This window comes from Suricata suricatta, chromosome 5 (genome assembly GCF_006229205.1).
Source record: "Suricata suricatta isolate VVHF042 chromosome 5, meerkat_22Aug2017_6uvM2_HiC, whole genome shotgun sequence".
NCBI classification, from domain to species: Eukaryota; Metazoa; Chordata; class Mammalia; order Carnivora; family Herpestidae; genus Suricata; species Suricata suricatta.
In genome coordinates, this window is record NC_043704.1 from 122,214,450 (window position 1) to 122,227,697 (window position 13,248).

The 13,248-nt window shown below is 51.3% G+C and overlaps 1 protein-coding gene across 1 annotated transcript in view; it reads right to left on the reverse strand.

The window, feature by feature from the left end:
• The window catches only part of ESYT3 (extended synaptotagmin 3), a 52,702-nt gene extending 39,860 nt beyond the window's left edge, over positions 1-12,842 (reverse strand). Inside the window, exon 1 of the mRNA XM_029940186.1 lies at positions 12,338-12,842. Within this exon, the coding sequence (XP_029796046.1) occupies positions 12,338-12,664 (327 nt within the window). The 5' untranslated portion in view covers positions 12,665-12,842. The remainder of the gene's footprint in view (positions 1-12,337) is intronic.
• Positions 12,843-13,248: the final 406 nt, after the last annotated feature.

The following is a 13,248-nucleotide window of genomic DNA, read 5'->3' on the forward strand; positions in this document are numbered from 1 at the left end:
GTTGCTCTTTTACATTCTTAGAGTTGAATTTATTTTCAGTTTTTGGTTTGTGATAAATTCAAAGTTAAATCCCTTATGATTTTTGGCATAGTATTTTCATTATTTACCTCCCCATTTTTTGTTATTTCCATGATGAATACCTTTTAAACAATGATTTTTTAAATAATATTTTAAATATTTAGGTATGTGAGATTTCTAATGCTATTTATTGCTTTCTGATTCCATTTCTTTATGGCCCGCACAGTCTAGATGATAGCACTCCACTGGAATATACTGATAGCTCCTTTGTGGCCTAGAGCATGATTAGTTCTATGGCTGCTCCATGTCTGATCAAGTTATTAATCCTTGTAAGAAGTCCTTTGTAAAAAAAAAAAAATGCCCTTCAAAAACTCTTTATCCTTGTTTCCTCCTCACCGACTTATCGTTTTCAGAAAGGAATGTATTAGAATTTCCAAGTCCAACTGTTGCTTTATCTCCTTCCCTATGCAGCTCTGTCAGTTGCTTTTTTATTTCAAGTTTATATTATGTAGTACATATATGACCATGACTGTTATCTTTTTGAAATTACTGTTCATGATGACAGAACATCTTTGTCTTTAGGATATATCTGAGTTGCATTCTATGTTATTGAATATGAAAATTGCCACTCTAGCTTGCTTTTGTTTCAAAGTTTCCCAGTTATATCTTTTTTCCACCTTATTTTCAAACTTTTTGAGTTCATGTTATCTCATGTCATTCAAAACTCACCTTAGTCTCTTTTTAGCTCCATTTTACAGATAAGGAAACTAAGGCTCAAAAGGTTATAGTCACTAGCTGCAGAGTGCCAGACCTGAATCACAGATCCAGGTCTGTCTCACCACAAAGTCTCTGCTTGTCCACCCCACCCCTCTCACTCCTCTTAAGAAAACTTTACACATATTCTCTTTTCCTCTTTTATAGAAAGTCTAATTTAGCAGAGGATTGCCCTCATGGGACCTGAGTTCATTAGCAGGTTTATAGTTTACAAAGGACATGCCACAGACGCTTTCATTTCATCCTCCTAATACTCCATAAGGTGTACAGCAAAGTTACAATTATCCTTATTTTGCAGATGAGGAGAGGCTCAGAGACTAGTTGGTACCTGCCAAGACGCCCAGGTGACCAGAGTGCAGATTGCACTTGCATGTAATTTGAGCCCAGCCTTCAAGCCTTTTTTCCTCCCTGCCTTTTCCACCTGAAGTGTCAGCATCTGAAATACATTTCTTAGGGTCTAAGTAGTGTTTGTGCATTTAAAATGTCACCTCTGTAAGCCTTGGTTTTCTCATCCACAAGATGGGTACAATGTTATCAACTTCACAGAGTTCCTGAGTGAATAAAGGAGACAATGCATGTAAGTGGTCAGTACCCTCCCTGGCTCAGAATAAATGCTCCAGAAGCAGTGTTGTTAGCAGTTGTATCGACCCCAAGGGTGCAGACACTGATATCTTTGTCCTCAGGTACATGCCAAGAACAATGCCAGCTGGGCTATGTGTCCAGTTCTGTCTGACCCAAAGCCCGGCAAATTCTCTATGGGCTGCCCAGGTGCCTGCAGCTCCGCACTTTGGGAAACACTGAGAAGGGAGACTAGAGAATGAGAGACCACCGCGAGGGCAGCTGAGGCTGAAGGAGGACCACAGTTGAGTGGTTTCCCTGGCTTCTGCTGATTGGCTGAGGGATGAGCCCAATAGATAGGCTGCCCAATGCCTAAGAGGCACCTGTGAGAAACTGTCCAATGAGAGAGCTGCACAGTGAGGCATGGCAAAGGGACCCAATCAGAGCCTCTGTGCGTGTCTTTTCCTCATGAGGTAAACAAAGGGAAAGCCGGAAAAGAAGACAAGTGGCCCACTCTGAGAATCCTAAAGTCACTGGACGTTTGTTCCAGTACTTCATGAGGCTGGGAGTCTCTGGGACCAGCGAGTAGGGAGACACCCACGCCTCCTGGCGATGCAAATGGCTAGACTGAGGCGTGGGGGAGAAGGGGAGAGATCTTAAACTCTTCCACACAAAGCCACTACCTGGAGAGCTCGAGCTCGTAAAAAAGTGGATTCTTAGTGAGGCCCCTCAGAGATTTCCATTCAGGGAACTGAAAACTTGGGGCAGGGGCCTGAAAGCTTTTTTTATTTTTTTTATTTTTTAATGTTTTTATTTATTTTTGATACAGAGAGAGACTGAGCATGAGAGGGGCAGAGAGAGAAGGAGACACAGAACAGGAAGCAGGCTCCAGGCTCTGAGCAGGCTGTCAGCACAGAGCCCGTCGTGGGGCTCGAACCCACGAACATGAGATCTGACCTGAGCCGAAGTCGGAGGCCCAACCGACTGAGCCACCCAGGTGCCCCTGAAAGCTTTTATCTTTAACAAGCTCCCAGATGGTTCTGATCACAGTGGTGGGGGGTGTGGAAGAATGAGTGGACAGGCCTCCCTAAGCTGGGGGACCTGCTCAGACCCTGGGAGAAGGTTACTCCTCCCCCCCCCCCCCCCCGAGGTTCCTCACTAGGGCTCCAACGTCACAGCTGTCACTTTGTCACCAAATTCTTACCAGCAGCTCATGGACCTCAATTCTCTTACAAAGTCTTTTACAAAGGAGCAAGGTGAGACAAGGGCTAGCAGATGCAAACAGTCTCATGAATCTGCCTGGCTTTGGGCACTGCTCCTGCCCCTACAACAGTGAGTCACTTCGACCCGTTGCTGCTTTCTATAGCCAGGCCGCAGAGGTAGGACGTGCTGCCAGGAGCACCGAGGAACACGGTCTGGTCCTGACCCCTTTCCGCAGCCTCGGGTTTCTCCTGATTGAGGGAAGTGAGGCTGTAATGCCTGTGCTGCCCAGGCCTACAGTCAGGAGATAATGAAGGCAAATCTACTCTAAATGGAAACAAATTAAGAGCTCTAGCAAGGTGGGGCACCTGAGCGGCTCAGTCAGTTAAGCATCCGACTTCGACTCAGGTCATGACCTCCTGGTTCATGGGTTCAAACCCCACATCAGGCTCTGCGCTGACAGCTCAGAGCCTGGCGCCTGCTTCAGATTCTGCGTCTCCCTCTCTCTCTCTCTCTGGCCCTCCCCTGCTCACATGCTTTCTCTCTAAAATAAACACTGAAGAAGAAAAAAGAGCTGTAGCAAGCTTCAGCCCCTAGAACATGGACACTACCCTGACTACTGTACTATAGTTGTGAGCACTTTCCCAAAGCAGGCCTGGAAAATCTCAAAGTTGTCCAGGCTCATGGTCAAGTCACCAGCATTTTGTAGACAGTGGCAGTAAGGAGAGCTCAGAGAAGAGAGACAGACTGTAATGCAAATTCAGGTCTAAGTCAGAATTCCAGGCTAGCAGAGGCCACCACAGGGGGGCCGCACCTCAATGCTTCATCTCTAAGTGGTGCTGCTTTACTTCTTAAAGGCTTTAGGAAAAATGACTCCACAGCAGCGAGGAATCAGAGCCAGAGCGATGGCTGTTCCCGGCAGCGCTGCGGCCTAGGCAAGGCCCACCGATGGGCTGGGAGGACGGACAGCAGCTCCTGGCCACCAGACCCTCTCAGGAGGCAGAGGGATCGGAGGGCTTCACTTAAAAGGCCTGGTGTCACCAGGCGAACCCGGCGCACTCCCTGTCACAGGGATGGTAGCGCTTCCCATAGGAGCAACCATGTAGCCACACAGACATAGAGATAGAGTATGTTCCTAGGTCTTTGTATCTTAAAGACCTGAGGACACACGCTCCTGTCTTTCGAGATAGGTCCCTGCTCCGTGGTGCCAATTCAGCGGCTTCTCCTCTGTCAGAAAATGGTCCCTCACTTCATTCACTTTTTTTTTTTCTGGTGAAGAACGGCCTTCACCTCCCTTTTCTCTCTGTTCTTGGGAGGTAAACATTTAACCATAAAAACTGCTTTTAAATCTGCCACTCTTCTGCTCAAAATTACCCTGCTAAAAGTGTTTTAAGGAAAAAAATATTTTGCCAACTTGAAGTTCCATTTAGTGCTGTTCTTTTTTTTTTTTTTTAGGTCTTTATTTTATTGTGAGAGACAGAGAAAGAGAGGGAGTGGGAGAGGGAGACCCAGAATCGGAAGCAGGCTCCAGGTTCTGAGCTGTCAGCACAGAGCCCGATGTGGGGCTCGAATCCACGAACCGTGAGATCATGACCTGAGCTGAAATCAGATGCTCAACCAACTGAGCCACCCAGGCGCCCCCATTTAGTGTTGTCCTAAAATCCATAGACTATTTAACAACACACCCAGCCAGCACACTGATCCGAGTCAACTGGACCCAGTAGAAAAAGGACGCTGAGCAGATAAAACTCCAAACGCAGTCATCGGTCACAAGAATACCGGTGCCAGGAGCCTGTCACCATTTGCTGTGGACTAAGGGGGTGGAGGACCCAGGGGCTCCCTGGGCTGTCCACAGAGTCTTTCAAGGAGACCTGAGTGTCATGTTAAGTCTCCAGAGAGTTCGGTCCTACAGTTAGGTTTGGTAATGCCCAACGGTTAAAAAAAAAACATATCCTCTTGCTCATCAAATTAGTATGGGCATACGTCCAAGATACTGCAGGTTTGGTTCTCGGCCATAGCAATGAAGGGAATATTACCATAAAATGAGTCAAATGAATTTTTTCATTTCCTATATAAAAGCTATGTTTACACTATACTGTAGTCTATTAAGTGTGCAATAGCATGTTTTAAAAAACAATGTGTATACATTAATTTAAAAATATTTATTTCTAAAAAATGCTCACCAGCATCTGAGCTTTCAGGAAGTCATAATCACTAATCCCAGACCACCAAATATAACCATGGTGAAAAAGTGTGAAATAGTGCAAGGATTACCAAAATCAGACACACAGACACAAAGTGAGCAAATGCTGTTGAGTAAATTTACTGATAGACTTGCTCGATGCAGCGCTGCCACAAGCCTTCAATTTTTTAAAAAATGCAATTATCTGCAGTGTGTAATAAAATGGCGTACACCTTAAAAGACCAGAAAATGGAGGGCCGCCTGGGTGGCTCAGGCAACGCCTGACTTCAGCTCAGGTGATCATCTCACCGTTTGTGAGTTCCAGCCCCATGCTGGGCTCTGTGCTGACAGTGTGGAGCCTACTCAGGATTCTCTCCCTCCTGCTCTCTGCCCCTCCCCTACTCTCTCTCATAATCAATAAATAAACTTTATTTTTTTAAATGTTTACTTTTGAGAGAGAGAGACAGAGAGACAGAGTGTGAGTGCAGGAGGGTCAGAGAGAGGGAGATGCAGAATCTGAAGCAGGCTCCAGGCTCTGAGCTGTCAGCACAAAGCCCAACATGAGACCTGAACTCACGGACCATGAAATCATGACCTGAGCCTAAGTCAGACACTTAATTCACTAAGCCACTCAGGTGCCCCAAATAAACTTAAAAAAAAAAAAAAAAGACTAAAAAAAGTAGTATCAATGCTGATAAGGCCACAGCAAGTGGGAATGAGAATCTTTAAGTTGTTCCCAAACCTTGACTCATCAGTTTAACATGTAGGATTCTATAGTAAGGAACTTGAGAAACACAGACTAAGAGTCAATTCAGATTTTTACTGAGAGCCTACTATGTACCAGGCCCCAACTAAGGAATTGAGGGTGCAGACCAGAGCAGCAAACGCACCTCGCCTTAAGAGAGCATTCAGTCTGAAAGAAAAATCAGATGCAAAAATAGGTAGGTGCAAGTCCAGAAAGGAAGTGGGGTGGCACACGCTCGGGGTGCTGTGGGTACCTGAGGAGCAGTGTCTGAGAGAGAGGAGCCTGAGTTTGGACTTGAAGGAAAGGTCAAGGGAACCTCTGGCAGGTCAAAGGGAGAAATTCCAGAAAGAACAGGAAACACCCCCGCCTCGGCTAGCCACGTGACTAGCACACACCTGGAAATAACTGAGACAAGCAATACTAGAGAAATAGTTAAGCAGCGCAGACTACATTCACACTAAGGATATCATAATCCTTAAGCATGTTTTTGGAGAATGTAATAGAATGTTAATGGAAAAAGGTAAGAAACAAGGGGTACAAAATTTTTTTAAGAAAATCGTGTTCATATATTTTCTATGCAAAAGAACTACACACAAATAGAATAATGTTATCTCTGGGTGGAGGGACTGCTGGATCAAATTATTTTAGGCCACTTCCAAATATTCTACAATGGGAATACTTTCGCTTTTACAACCAGAAAAAAGATTTTTAACCCCTTTTTATAACCAGTGACTTTAAAAAGTAAACACAACATGGGCAAAAGAATGGAGTGGGTCATTCTGGGGTTTTGAAACATCCTGTATTTTCCTGGCTCTTTCCTCTGAGCGTCTGGAGGACCCATGGCACCCTGTCACAGGGCTTTTCGGGCAGGGGTGGCCACGCCGAGCTCCTAGAGAGAGAGGGCTTGCGGGAGTGGGGCCCGGACTCCCAGTGTGGCCTGAGGGGGTCACCTCTCGTGCCCTTGGCTTGAAAGGCAGGGTAAAGAGAACGGGTTTTCCCCTTTAGTAGTCCCCACTGGGACAGAAAACACCTTTTAACTCTTCATTATTTGCAGTAAAGGAGGAGGAAGAAGGAAATCACTCCCCTCAGGCACGTGGGAACGCTTTGGGGCTATAAGCTCTAGATTTTCTGAAACGAAAAACCCCTGGGACTCTCCCAGGAGATGTAACTGAAGAGAGGGAAGAAGGGTCAGGAAGGGCGAAGGGAAGGCTAGGCAGAGTCTCCTCTGTGTTGCTGGGTTGTGACCGTCAGGGGGCAGCTCACACCCTCCAGCGGTCCCCCCAGCGTCACTGGGAACATTCCCACTGAGGTGGCAGTTCAACCTGTTGTCAAGCCAGGACTAGAAGGCCAATGGAAGCTGGTGCCCAGCTTGTCACACTTCCTGCCCACCGGACAGGGGGCCACGACAGAGCAGGGCACTGCCTTGGCCCGGCTTCTTGCCTACCACATGACCTCCCCATCACTAAGGTCCTCAGGTACTTGCTGGGAGAAAAGATTGCTGTGGACGCTTCTGTCGCAGAAACATTCAGCCCCTTCTACAGAAAGCAGTGGGCAGTCTCCTGTGAGTTAGGGTATCATGAGTTGCTCTCCCAGAATCCTCCCACCCCAGAATGAGGTAATTATGAGTTCAAGTGATCAAACCTTCCCACAGTCCCATCCCTTTCCTCAGCCAGCATCACCAAAGTGTCGCTTTGTGGGCCACTTCCAGCCTGGGTTAGATCCCTTCCCCCAGGCTCAGAGCCTTTGCGGTCACTTCACAGGACTGATCACACTGCATCAGGAAAGGCTGTTCTAGCAGGTCTCAAACACCATCTAGACCAGGGGTTCCTTGAGGGTGGGGACCCCGTGCCACTCATCTCATTAGTCAGCCTGCAGCACGGTGCCTGACGCATTGCCAGCCCTCGGTGGATGTTTCCAGACTGAGTATAGGAATGAACACGTGGATGCCCGAAATCCCTGTGCTGGGCCTGGAGGGGTGGACACCCACGTTCTGTCCCCCTTCTTGCCCAACCCTGCTCTGAGACGTGGTAAATCCATGAAGCATCACTAAGATGTGGGGCAGAGACTCAGGGGCATGACTAAAACATGCTGCGCCTCCTCCTTCCTGAGGACAAGCCTGACTCCAAGTCATTCACATGACATCACGGGGCGGCAGGGATCCCACAAATAAGTCCCCTAACTCCAAGCAGATGTTTAAGACCAGCTCCCACTGCACTGGCTCCAAGAATTGAGCTCATCAGCTCAGAGCTGTCATGGCATTTACTTCCTCTAATTAACAACATATCAGTATGTGACAGACGGACAGAGCCTGGGCCCTGGAAGTCTGCTGCTCCATCCACAGAAGGAAGGTCAAACTGAGCCCCAGGAAAGCAAAGCACTCAACCCTGGTCCTCAGCCTGAATGACGGCAGCGAGGCCCAGAGGGCAGCATCCTGCTTTGCCTGAACTCTTTTCCCTGGTGCTCACTTCAGCTCATGTCCCCGGGGCGCACCCATTTAGATGACAGATAGGCAAGAAAGACTGCGGAACCGGGTCCTGTGGGCGGGTGGCACTACAGAAAACCCAACCTAGAACTGATTCATGATGACAGCCTCCTACGCTAAGACTCCACAGGGCATCTTCTGGAACCTAGTCCTTTTCAGACAGAAACCAGGGACCCAGACAGGGGACCTTCTCAAGCTCCCCCAGCAAACGAGGGTCCGTCCGACTCCAAGTCCCTCCCAGCCACCACATCACCTCAGTCCCCACCCCATCCCAGCAGATACTGAGGCTTAATTGTCTCTAACAAAGCTGCCAACTGATTGCTATCAGCTGGCAGGAGAGCAAGTCTGGCTAGACAGGAGACCCAGACAGACAAAAGGCCAGACTTCCTGACAGTTCTTCCCTTGCTCTCCTCAGGCCCAGGCCTTCATCCCCCAAACCTGGAGGCCCGCAAGGCCCTCACTGAGTTCCCTCAGCGCGCCAGCACAGCGGTGACAGGCACAACGCACCTCTGATAAACCAGTCAGGGTTCCCAGGTTACTGAGCACAGGACAAGTACCGACCACAGGTCAAGGGCTTGATGAAAAACCTGAAAGGGCACGGGACACTGAAGGAGCAACCCGGTGCACAAGGTCAGGGGGCAGCCCGCCAAGCTTCAGCCAGGGGCCTGGGGCGCAAGGGGCAGCAGGGCAGTGAAGGGACCCTGAGATGAGTCTCGAGGAGCCCAGAGCACGGAGATCAGCAGGGTGGCAGCTTCTGCAGCGCAGCCCCTAGAACACAAGGACCTGTAGGAGCAGGTCCCCCAAAAGAGCGGGGGCCCGGGATGGAGTCTTACTGCCACGTTCCCCCTGCAGGCTCTCCCCTCGGCAGCCACCGAGTCGCACATGAATACTGAGTGCAGCCATTTCTCTGTGCAGAGGATGCCCAGTGAGGCCAGCTCGGCCTGGTCTCTCCCAGTGGCCAGGCCACGTACACAAGCCAAGAGGCCCCCAGCTTCTTCACTGGGGACCCCTTGCAAAGCAGAAGAATCCTTTCTTCCAGCTCTCTCTTCCCTGGAAGGGACCCAGAGGAAGGGCAGGGTAGTGTGAAGCTTGACCAGAAACAACCTCCTTTTACAGGCGGGGACACTGAGGCTCAGCGGGAGAGGAATCTCTGAGATCACCTGGAGGCGGCAGCTGGTAGCGGTGTGTTGCGGAGCAGGGTCACAGGGCAGGGATCACTGCTCCAGTGAGAACTAAGGATGCCCACAATGGCCTGGGGACAGGGGGAACTCGCTCCAGCTCTAGGTCTGGGCCTCCTGTACTCCCTCACAGGGGCTTGGTGCAAAGTAGAACAAGGTGCACTTCCCAAGCAGCCTGTGGACTGGATTCCCCACAACCTCCCTTCAAGACCCTCAACGTTTCTTCAACTCCCCGCCACTGTTGGTTTGCTGTTCATTTGTAAAAATCTCTCTTAATACCAAAGGGGGTCATAAGCCATCAACCCCACTTCTGTGCAAGGAAGTCAGTTCTTAAAAGAGGAAGGCATGCTGAAAGGCCGTATATAAGGATAAAGACGCCGGTGCTCTGAAATCGTGGGCAAGGGTCACGCGGCCCCCACCGGACCCAGAGCCGCGTCTCTGTCTTCATAAATGGCACGCATTGCTCGGAAGACAGGGACAGAGTATTCAACCAAGTGGCTTCCAGGTTTTCCGCATCATCTCCCGGTTTGGCAACCTTCACCAGGCAGGCGAAAAGCCCACACCTGCAGCTAGCTGCTCTACACAGGTGTTCACACAGACAACCAACCTCCCCAGACCTGCTTCTCATTCTGGATGCCCAGCTCCCCCGATCAGAAAACACCCTGGAAGATTCCTGGAGCCCTCCCTCACACTGATCTGGAGGCCACCAAGCACCGAGAGTCCTCGTCTTACACACCTTTCGTCCTCCTCATCCTCACTACCACTATCTTGGCTTAAATCAATTTCTCATCTGGTTTCTCTTCTCCAGCTTCACCCTCCCCACCCCCACCATGCCGCTTTTTACAGGCTCTTTCCAAAGCCTTCCACAGGCTCCCTGTGGCCTTCAGAATCGGCCCACCCTCCGTCAAGCTGTCTGTGGGCCATCAACCCCTACCATGCACTCCAGCCAAACCAAGCCAAACCACATGGTGCTCCCTCATATACTGGCTGCTCTGGCCTCCATGCTGTGCTCGAAAGCTTCCCCCCATTGGAATCCCCTTATCACCACTGCCTCAATCCAAAAGGCAATCCACATCCTGACCCATCAGGCCAGCCAGCCAGGGGAGCCTGGAGAATGCAAGCGGAGGCCAGGCTCCTCCCAGGACTCAGCCAAGGCAATGAGAGGCTGTGTCCAGGGACATTCTCATACGAAATCAAGCAGGATGTCCTTTGCTCCACACTTTCAACCCTGGACTGGACCCTGTTCAGTCGATCTCTGGCTTCCCTGAGACCCTCTATGGCAACTACCTACATGCATCCACTTCCTGCCCCAGACTGGCCTCTTGGAAGGAGAGACACCATCACCTACCTCTGTGTGTCCCTAGTCCCAGCCGGGTCAGTCCTGGGGTACAGCTGATGAGGGGAGCTAGCTTCTGGTGTTGTCTCACCCCTCAGGCTGAGCTCTCTGTTGGCTAGTGTCATGTCGCCCCTGGTGTTCGTGGGCAGGGGGGCAGGTGATGGTGGTTGGGGCATGTCGGTGCCCCCATAGGATCTGATTGTTCTTTGGGGGCTTGTGATCCTGAAAGATGTGGGCCCAGAAAGCAGGCCTGGACTTAGCTACAGTCCTTGCTCATTGTTCAGGGAGTCCTGGATGCCTGTCTGACTTGTGACCCCATGGTGGCTTCAGTCCATGAGTGGGGGACTGCTGAGTCCTCACCAAATGACGGCCCTCCCTTTATGCCCCTTCTTGTAATACGGAGGCCTCGAGACGCCTAGTTGTATGCAAAAGGTAATGTTTCTGAAATTGAGGCAAGAATCAGATCCTGTGGGGGCACCGACATGCCTCAACCACCGTCACCTGCCCCCCTGCCCACGAACACCAGGGGCAACCTGACACTAGCCAACAGAGAGCTCAGCCTGAGGGGTGAGACAACCAAACACCGACAGCATGGAGCCTACTTGGGATTCTCTCTCTCCCTGTCTCTTTATCCCTCCCCTGCTCACTTGCACATGCACACTCTCTCTCTCAAAATAAACTTTAAAAAAAGAGGAAATTTGTACATGGATTTGTACATAGGGAAGACCATATGAAGACATGGTGCAGACGGCCATCTCTAAGCCAAAGAGAAGCCTCAGAAAAAGCAAACCCTGCTGACAATTTGATCTTGATGAATTTCTGTTGTGTGTCTGGGTGTGTGTTTGTGGTACTTTGTTATAAAAACCTTAATAAACTAATATAGTAAGGCTTAATTTCTCCCTTATTTTAAAGATAAATATAAACAGGTCTTTCTAATAGGCTCTTCTCACAAGCACTTTGAAGGCTACTGTCATGGCCGGCCTGAATTTTAGAATACAGCCTCAGGCCAGAGGAAAAGAGGGGTCAGAGGGCCTCTGGACATATCCCCCTGTGGGTCTGAGTGTATCTGGAAGAATCAGAGAAGCACCCAGAGGGGTAGGTTTGCCACAGACCAGGCCTTGGACCGAATGCCTCTCTTGCCGATAATTCCCAAGATTCACCTAGGTGCCTTAGTCCCACCTGGGGTCGCCAGGTGGGGCTCTGAACTTGTTTTTCTTAAGTGGGCCAGGTGATTCTCAGGACCAGAAGCATTTGAGAAACCATAGTCCAGGCCATTCCACACCAGGAGGCGGGTGTGTAGTTGTAGAGTGTGAATATGTGCATGTGTCTGGGCAAGTCTGAGCATCCCTACCAGGCGGAGGCAGGGAGAGAAGCTGGCGATCCAGCCTCCCACCCTATCCCGTCAATCTCATCTCTAGCCAGGCCCCCTCCTTCTGTCCGGACCTCTCCGAGGCAACTAGTCTGCAGTTTCTGTCATTGCTACATTGGCGGATCCGTTTTGCACCTTGCGTTCTTCCTTTGAATTAACAGGTGGGTGGAAGAAATAAACGCCTTCTGCTTCCCTCCCGAGTAACTCTGCAAAGTCTCAGACGCCCTTGTTTTTTTTCCTGGGTGTGGCCCGCCCGTGACTTTTCTCCCAGGCTCTGGGCCCTTAAGTGAAACCTAAGTTCCCCGCTCCCCGCGCAGCCCGACCAGAGGTGGGGATAAGGCCGTCGCGAGGGGTCTGTGCGCCCAGCTCCATGGGACACCAGGTGTTTGGAACGCGGAGCTCCGCTCCCAGCTCCCCAGCGGACCCTAGGTTCCCTCCGAACCTCCAGTGGCATCCACCCGACTTCCCATCTCCACCCGCCTCGGCCTTGCTTACCCAGGCCGGCAGGTGCTGGCCCCGTAGTTCGCGGCTAATGAACTGGCGTTCGTTGTCTAGGAATTCGAATGCGGCGGCCAGACGCCCCAGCTTCCCGCGGCGGTTCCTGCGCCACCACATCCACAGCAGAGCGCCGAGCAGCAGCCAAGTTATGCTGAGCCCCAGGTAGCCGGCAAGGTAGACGGGCGCCAAGTAGAACAGCACTCGAGCCACAAAGGTGTATAGCTCAGGCAGCAGTTGGCTGGACAGGCGCGGCTCGGGGCTGGGTGTCCGCTGGCTTCCCTGGGCACCCGAGACCTCAGGGGCGCCGGGCTCCTCCGCTTGCATTTCGTCGCTGCCGTGTGACCCTTTCCCAGAGCTTCACCCGAGCTCAGGTCCACGCGTCCCGACACCCGGGCACATCGGTCCTCCAAGTGCGAGGACCCGGCCGCCGCCCCGCACCTGCTCGGCGGGACTCGCCGGTGCGGTCTGGGCGCTCAGCTCCAGGACTTCGCGGCCGCGAGCTGGAGCGCGGGATCTGCAGGTGCGCTACGCCGCCGCGGCGCTCCACTCCCAACCAAGACCCAGGCTCGCTACGTCTCCGCCCCCAGAGGCGGGCCCAGGGGGAGGGGGCGGGCTCAGATCGTGGGCGGGGCGCCTGCGGGGTCCCGAGGAGCAACCAGCGGGCGTGGACACTCCCCTACTCCCAGGTCCCGCGCAGGCGTCAGTGAAGGGCGCAGCTGCAACGCCAGTGCAGAGCCCTGGTTGGTCTAGGAGCTGCCTGAGGCGGTTTATGACTCACGGAGGCATGTGGACAAATGGCTTGTCATGGGTAAACATCACATAAAACCTGTTTCTTACACCCGTCTATAATATGCACTCTAGTATAAGGGCTGTTAGTTGGGCGTTCGAGGCCCTCCACGGACCGGCTT